This window comes from Daphnia magna, linkage group LG6 (assembly GCF_020631705.1).
Source record: "Daphnia magna isolate NIES linkage group LG6, ASM2063170v1.1, whole genome shotgun sequence".
Lineage (NCBI taxonomy): Eukaryota > Metazoa > Arthropoda > Branchiopoda > Diplostraca > Daphniidae > Daphnia > Daphnia magna.
Window position 1 is genome coordinate 7,267,948 of NC_059187.1, and position 8,757 is coordinate 7,276,704.

The 8,757-nt window shown below is 45.6% G+C and overlaps 1 protein-coding gene across 1 annotated transcript; it reads left to right on the forward strand.

Moving 5' to 3' along the window:
• Nucleotides 1–980: 980 nt before the first annotated feature.
• LOC123473747 lies at nucleotides 981–6,346 on the forward strand. Its single transcript, XM_045175062.1, has 3 exons — nucleotides 981–5,989; nucleotides 6,068–6,137; nucleotides 6,195–6,346. The coding sequence occupies exon 1, from the start codon at nucleotides 1,043–1,045 to the stop codon at nucleotides 5,720–5,722; it is 4,680 nt and encodes a 1,559-aa protein (XP_045030997.1). The 5' UTR covers nucleotides 981–1,042; the 3' UTR covers nucleotides 5,723–5,989; nucleotides 6,068–6,137; nucleotides 6,195–6,346.
• Nucleotides 6,347–8,757: the final 2,411 nt, after the last annotated feature.

Consider the following 8,757-nt stretch of genomic DNA (forward strand, 5'->3'; position numbering starts at 1 on the left):
GCCTACTCCCACCCTCCACTATTTCATTCTCTCGCTGAAACATTGGTGATCGTAGCAGGACACCCTTGGCCTGCGGGTTTGGAGAATTGAAATGGTAAGAGGCAAAAGGACAAAGGCAGCCACGGCTTCTCAAAATGACAACACGGTTGCGTCCAGACTTCGCTCTCAACCGGTACCAACGGAAGGTGAAGATGAATCGACATCCCCAGCTGATACCACTCAACAAGACAAGAACGTTTCGCGAGATCCTCAACTTGAGGCGATAGAACGTGATTCCACACGTAAGCAGATCCAAATGACCTGTAGCTGTATCAGCAAGCTCATCAAGGAAAGAGGATCAAGAAGAGCCTGTCTAGGCTTACTCAACAAACTCGACGACATGTTAGCCACCGCTGAAAGACTCAATCTATTGGTGGTACACCCGTCCGACGCTGACGAATTCTCGAAGCAGGCTGAAATCCAAATCGACCTGTTCACGCTTATCGAGTCGAAGAAAGAAGACGTGGAAACTTATGTCAACTTAAGAGCTGATGACGAATCTTCAGCTGTGTCCTGCACGCAGTCAGTCAAGAGCGTACCACCGGCGACCCGTCACTTTGCACCGGAAAGGAATGAGGAGACTCAGTCGGAAAAATTGCTAGCTGAGGCGCAGAAAAGAGCGGCGGAGGCACAACAGGAGGCTGCCCAGCTGCAGGAGCGACTTGAGGAAGCAAAGAAGAAAGCCGAGCTGGCGACTAAGGAAGCAAGCAAACTATCTGATGCTGTCATACGACGCGGTTCAGCGCCAACCATCATTAGCAGTCCATTCCACGGTTGGGGACAGGGGGACGGAGCGATCGACGATTGGCGTCGCCGTTCTACTCACGAACTGACCAAAGAGGATGGAGAGGAAGAAGCACCAGATGAATGGATCGACCGGTACTGCAACGGCCAAGAAGAAGCCAATTGGTCATATTCTAGCAAAACGGCAGCACGCGGACAGCTTCCTATCTATTCCGGAAGGGCAGTTGACTGGTTTTGGTGGTCGGACCTGCTACGTTCGATGGTTCATGACCAACGAATCGCACCTGGAGAAAAGCTAGCTATCTTAAAGAGCAGACTACGAGGAGATCAACTCGAAATCGTGCAGGGTCTTGGCGGAGGGGAATCTGCCTATAAGGCCGCTCTATCCCGGCTCAAGCAGTCGGCTGGACGTCGCGACGTGATGCGAATAGCACTGCTCGGTGAACTCGATCGCATGGAGCTGGGCAGAGAAAATTCATCATTCCGTCGCTTTGCTGAAAGAGCTCGAACCATCTTCTTCGATCTAACCCGAATTGGGGAGAAATTTAATGCTGACCTCATCGAACGACTGAGCCGTAAACTGCATCCGGCGGATCGACTTGAGTGGAATTCTGGACGACGGACTGGAATAGAACGGCGCCCCCTAAAGGAGTTTGGAGAGTGGATGTGCGAAAGAGCTGCAGCATATCAAAATGCCTACAGTCTAGCAGCAGAGCAATTTTTGCCGTCTGGAGAGAACAAGTTGCCTCGCCGCCAACCATTTCCAACAACAGGGCGCGCCAATCACATTAGCCTGGAGCCTGGCACTACAGACAAACCGAAGAGTCGCTGCTATTGCTGTGAGGGGGAGCACCGGTTGATGGCCTGCCCAACATTCAAAGAAATGCCTACTATAGAAAAGGTACGGTTCTGCGTCAAGCGCCGCTTATGCATGAAATGTTTCGGGACGAGACACTCTGCAGCCGATTGCAAATTCGGAAAGGGCTGTGGAGTCAATGGATGTCATTATATCCATCATCCATTGCTTCATGATCCTGGAGAGAAACACGCCAAGGGCAACAGCCATCATACATCACTTTCAGCCCAGGTAGATCGAGTCAAGGTGGCGCTAGGCGTTATCCGGATGGAAGCTTACACAGCGGAAGGCCAACTCATTCCAGTATCAGTGCTGATAGACGAGGGCAGCGATACGACGCTGTTTCGAGAGGACTTTCTCCAACGGCTCAAGATCACCGGAAAAGGTACTACCCTAGATCTCGTAGGAGTTACCGGCGCAGAACGCTACAAGTCGCAGAAGGCCCCGGTTCGATTTCTTTTACCGGACGGGGAGGAGGCCATCATCAAAGGAAAGACGATCCCGCAGATATCTAGACCGACTCCGGTAATCGATTGGAGAAAATTGAAAAACCAATGGCCACACTTAGCCGACGTCCCAGTGCAAGAGAGTGGCGGAAAGATTGACGTCTTAGTGGGACTCGACCACTCAAATCTACTTGCAGTATTAGAATCACGCGTCGGAGGTGAATATGAACCTTTCGCATCTCGCACTAGACTCGGCTGGATCGTCCGCGGCCTACTTGGGAGTGACATCGGTCCGATGACAACGGCCTACATCCATCATCTCACAGCGACATCCGAGTCCTCGCTCGATACAGAGTTCAAGAAATTTTGCACAACTGAAAATTTCGGTACTGAATTTAAAGGAGATGGCCTCTCAGAATCGGACAGAATCGCCGAAAAGATCGTTGATGAAGGCCTAAAGAAACTCGACATTGGGTATGAAACCCCACTCACGTGGCTCGAAGGAGAGCCAACATTTGAAAATAACAGAAAACTAGCTGAGCATCGTTTGCAAGACCTGCGGGAACGATTCAAGAGAGATCCAGATTTGGAGACTGATTACAGAGCCGCGATCAAGAAATACGTCGACGAAGGCTATGCATCGCGTGTAGAAGAGGAAGACTTATACTCGAACAACCAGTACTACTTGCCACATCACGGTGTCTACAAAAAGGTGTATGGTAAAAAGAAAAAGAAGCTTCGAGTCGTCTTCGACGCCGCTGCAAAATGGAAGAAGAAATGCCTCAACGACGGAATGCGACAGGGTCGAAAACTGCAAAACGACCTAGCCAAGGTCCTCATTCGATTCCAGCTGGGGGAGATTGCCTTTGCAGCAGACGTGACTGCAATGTACAGCAGGATTCGACTTCGACCACAAGACGCTCGCTTTCATCGATTTCTCTGGCAAGATCAAGATTCTGACGTCATTATTACGTACCAAATGGATCGCTTGCCATTTGGATCAAACTGTGCCCCATTTCTCGCCCTAAAAGCCGTTAACAGAGCCGCTTCAGACGCTACTAGAGGGAGAGAAGAATGCATGGAGGCAGTGGAGAAAAATATGTATATGGACGACCTATTAAAAGCAGTCGACAACGAAGGAGAAGCAATTACGAAAGCAAAACTCATCCGCGATGGACTAGCAGAAGGCGACTTTCATCTGACAAATTGGATCTCGAACTCTCCGGAATTCATCAAAGCGTTGCAACCAGAGCCGGCAGCAGCAGCAGCACATCGCGATTTAGCGTCGGATGACATCGAGAAGCTACTGGGAGCCTTCTACGAGCCAACGACAGACGAGATGACGTACCGGGTGATTGGAATTGAAGATCTTAAATGGACGCGCGCTGGATTGCTGAGCAAGGTGGCGAGTATCTACGACCCCCTAGGCCGAGCAGCACCAGCACTGGTAAAAGCAAAAATTAAATTGCGGGAACTAGGTACCAGAGGACTAAACTGGAACGAAGCCATCAGCGGTGATGACAAGGAGTGGTGGCAAACCTGGTTCAAGACGCTGGAAAAACTCAATGACTTTTCGATGCCACGGAATCTGCAACCGGACAAAGAAAAAATCATCCAGAGCGACCTTCTAACCTTTGGAGATGCATCTGAAGAGGCCTATGCAGCAGCCGTATATCTACGCAGTGTCTATGAGGATGGCACATCAAAGTGCAGATTGGTGATGGCCAAAACCAAACTGGCCCCTCGGCAGACACAGTCAATTCCAAAGTTGGAGCTGAACGCAGCAGTTCTCGGCGCTCGACTGGCCACATACGTCGCAGACGCGCTACAAATCTCTGGACTCAAAAGAATTTTCTTCACTGATTCCAGCACTACCAGGAACTGGATACGAGCCGTCGCGTCACACTACATGCCGTTCGTCAGCCATAGAATCGGAGAGATTCAGTCTCTCACCGATGCTAACGAGTGGCGTTTTATCCCCGGGAAACTGAACATAGCAGATGCTGCGACGCGGTCCCTATTGACAGACGGAGAGCCGATTCCACCAAGATGGCTGGAAGGACCATCTTTCATCGCTTTACCAATTGAGCAATGGCCGAAGGATCTGCCTTGGGTGGCAGTAGCAGCAGAGAAAAGGACTGCCCACATCCACCACGCAATTTCTGAGCTCTCCTTTCATGATTGGAGAAAAGTAGTCATCGACTCGAAGAACATCTCAACATTCTTGAAGGTAGAAGGAGATGCCAAGGAGACTATATTAAAGTGCCAAAAGGAAGCATTCCGTGAAGAAATCAGTCTACTATCAAAGGGCAAGCAAATCCCAAAAAGGTCAAGCCTCATTCAATTAACTCCTTTCTTAGACAAAGACGGAATGCTCCGATTGGGTGGACGGATCCACCGCGCAAAGCTACCATATGAGGTTTTGCACCCTCCAATTTTGCCTGGGAAACACCCACTTGCAGAAAAGCTGGTGACAGCAGTGCATCAGGAGTCACATCACGCAGGCACTGACTTTCTCCATGCCAAAATTAGACAGCACCTTTGGATCCTGCAAGGACGAGAGCTGGCAAAGAAGATCCGTTTCAACTGTGCCACCTGTGTGAAAACGCGTGCCAAACTCGCCACACAAAAGATGGGTGATTTGCCATCTGCTCGTCTCGACTCCTACACTGCGCCATTCACACACATAGCTCTGGATTACTTCGGTCCGCTCGAAACGTCAGCTTACAGGAACCGAGTAACCAAACGGTATGGCCTGTTAATCACCTGTCTCGTCACTCGCAATGTTTATTTAGAAATGGTGTTGTCAATGTCAACACCGGATTTTCTCTACGGTCTACGACGTTTCATCGGAGAATTCACGAAGCCAACCGAAATCTTCTGTGATAACGGGACAAACTTCGTGGGAGCTGAGAAGGAGCTGGCCACAGCGTTTCGTGAGTTGCAAAAGGACGAAAAGTTGAAGGCGTTTGCGCGAGAGCGCTCAATCATTTGGAAATTCCAGCCACCTAGTGCTCCACATTTCGGTGGATCACACGAATCGATGGTAAAATCAACAAAGAGGGCACTTTATCGGGCGCTGGATACGGAAAAAGCTGGACTGCGCTACCCGACGGACGAGATGCTTAGAACGCTACTGAAGGAAGTGGCGGGCATGTTGAACGGGAGACCTCTAACGCTGGCCAGCAATGACCCAGAAGACTTCAGACCGATTACACCAAAGGATTTCTTGAACCTGCCACCAACGTCGGACCTTCCGGCCGGAGACATTCGCCGCGCTCTGCCCCGCGACCATATTCGTTACGTAAAGAAGATGGCCAATTTATTCTGGGATTTATGGACCAAGATCTTCCTCCCCACGCTGGTTCCAAGAAGGAAGTGGGTCGCGGAAGAAAGGAATTTTGAAGTTGGAGATTCAATCATGCTATCGGACAACAATTTGCTGCCAAATCAGTGGAAGACGGGCCGAATCATCGAAGTGTATCCTGGTTCCGACGGTTTTGTTCGAGTCGTCAAAGTGAAAACGGACTGCAGAGAATATCTGAGACCAATCCATCGGCTAGTGCTACTGGAACCTTACTCGGCCGTCCTTCCGTCGGCCTCGGGGGAGAATGTTCCAGAGAAAAGGAATGTTTAATTTTAAATGTATATTTGATTTATGTTTCCCCATGTTAGTTGTATTATATGTCCCCATGTAAGTATCGATTAATTTCGTAGGCCGCCAGGTGGGCCACTCGTCATAAGTAGTAGAGAACAGCTGATGTCACAATTTAAGTATTTGGTCAGACAGAAAGCAGCCATTAGTCATTTTTAGGATTCTTATAGCTATCGACGACTCGTTTTTATTCTGTATTGGTGCGAATTCTCACCTTGTGATTTCCTGTTCTTCATTTTAGCCTTTGAGGTAATTTTATATATACCCCCCCTATTTTATATAGATATTTATGTGAATGATGGGCTAACATTATTCTCGTGTATATAGATTAGGCCCTAGAATTGATTTTTTACGTCTATGATTGCCTTATTGACCGGCTCCAAATTGTGGATGCTAGGTGAGAGCTAGTTCTTATTTCAATTGAAGTCCGTATATTAATTCTGTCTTAACTTAGGCAATTTGTGCTTTGGCTGTATTAAGTTCCATTGCTTGCACGTGCTTGCAAACTGATAAATAAATTTTGAGCTTTTGAGAAGCAATCGTTCGGCCTACTCCCACCCTCCACTATTTCATTCTCTCGCTGAAACAGTTCGTGTCCAATTTTTTTTTCACAATTTCATCGAACTGGCAACTTCGGACGTTAGCCAACTCTATCCCATGTCCTAATCAACTCCATCTCGTTCAGGGGCCTAAACGCTGTCAGGCAAAACATGACGACAACTCCTGATAGGGTTCAGGTCCCTGGCCTCAATTTTCAGCAAGAGATAGGCAGCTCAATTCGCTATACTAGCGCAACTTGCCTTTCGCATTTTCCGTTCCAAAAAATTATTGAAGTTTTACATATATCAGGGAGGTGGGGGTTACCCGATACCCGTGAAACCGTACCGACAAAAGCAAAAAATTGTAAATCGGTTTACTACCCTAGTAAAATTTTTTTAATGCAATAATTTTGCACAAATGGATAGATCTAATCAAGAGCTAAATTATACCATTGATTAATTGAGTAATATTCTAATAAATGAAAACTAAATTATAAGGTTAAAAGGCATTGTATTACGGAAAGGAAACAGAAAGAAAAATAAACAATAATCATAAATAATAACAAACACAAAACAAAAAAATAACGGCTCGGGGGTTTTGTGTTTTTGCCTGACAGGGTTCAGGTCCCTGAACGAGATGGAGTTGCAACTGAATGCGAAAGGCAAGTTGCGCTAGTATAGCGAATTGAGCTGCCTATCTCTTGCTGCAAATTGAGGCCAGGGACCTGAAGTCCTGAACCCTATCAGGAGTTGTCGTCATGTTTTGCCTGACAGCGTCCAGGTCCCTGAACGAGATGGAGTTGGTCCTAATAGAGCAGTAAAACATCCTGCGTTGCGCGTTTTTCACAAATGCGAAAATCTCATTTGTGTCCAAGTTGGTCTGCTGCGGCTGCAGCGTCTTATGGAGAAACCATCTTCTTCACGTTAAAAATTAAGTTTTCATAACTATAATTTAGATTTCCCCCTTTTCTTCCTAGCAGTGGATACCCTATTCATCTTTTCATTTCCAAATTTTTTTTCTAGCTCCAGTTCTATCTACTTTATTTTTATTTTATTTTTGTTTGTAAATTGCTCGTCTCTTTTAGCCGAAGAATTTCGTTTGCTGCCAGAAATTCGTCTGCTACGAGGGGATGAACAACAAACTATTCACAAACAATAGCTAAATAAAAATAAACCAGATAGAACTAGGGCTAGAAAAAAAAATTGGGAAATGAAAAAATGAATATGGTACCCACTGCTAGGAAGAAAAGGAGGAAAATCTTAATTATATTTATGAAAACTTATTTTTTAACATGAAGAAGTTGGTTTCTCCATAAGACGCCAACAACTTGGACACAAATGAGATTTTCGCATTTGTGGAGAACGTGCAACGTAGGATGTTTTACTGCTCTATTGCCTTAGCAATATAGCTACCACTTTCGATAAAATGTAATAGCGGGATAACAGAAAATGTTAGTCGTTTCGAAAATAAAAAAAAATAAAACAAAAAAAAAGAATAACGAATAAAAAATTCGAATATTAAAATTGTTGACTCCTAAACCGTCATTGACGGTTCGTCAATAAAAATGATTGCGGGGCACCCTGGTTTACCCCAAAACCCGACCCACCCGACCCACCCGACCCACCCGACCCAAAAAAATTTTCGAAATTCAATTCTTGAATGCGAGATAAGTTTTGATGTAATGTTATTGTTGACCTGCGCCATCTATACCTGTTACAGTTGGAAGGCATATAGCGGCGCTACAGAAATATACCATGGGAATTAGTCACGTAAGGACGAATTTTCATAATGTATTTTCATTCAATTGTGTGAAAAATAGAATGGTAAAGTAAAACAAAAAACTTTAGCTCACGAAAAACTTTTAATCCTGGAAGCCAGCTTCATTACTGCTATAAAGTTATAATATTACTAGACCCATGCGCCCACATCGTAATTGTCCAAACTTACCCAATTTTTTTGAGCTCCTTTTTTTCGTATCTTCGGCGACAGATACCGATAATACACTTAGTGTTTTGAAATTGTAAACTGTGATTAACAAAGTACCAAGCTATTTATTTATTTTTTCAAATGTTATGGTTAGCATTAGCGATCGGCAATGATATTTGCTCACAGAATTTGGTCTATGCTACCTTATGCGCTGCCTCTTTTATAATTAAAAAAATATACTATAGCCTATACAGTAGGCTATACAAAATTGCATCGTGGCTGACCTAACGTCTTATCAGCTTCCTAAACGGTATCCCTATTATTTTTTTTATTAAATTTAATTGCTTTCTAAATATTTATGTATTTTTTGGTTTTCTGCAAAAAGAAAGTAGCCGCTTTTCGGCTTTTCCCCCTCAAAAATGGTTGGCACCGACGCCACCAAGATGCTGTCACCTGCCGAGCTTTTCGCAGACATTTTTACACTTGGAGATTTGCCATGAAGACAACTCATTTGCATAGTTTGACAACTAAGGAAACAAAATTGCCTGGTA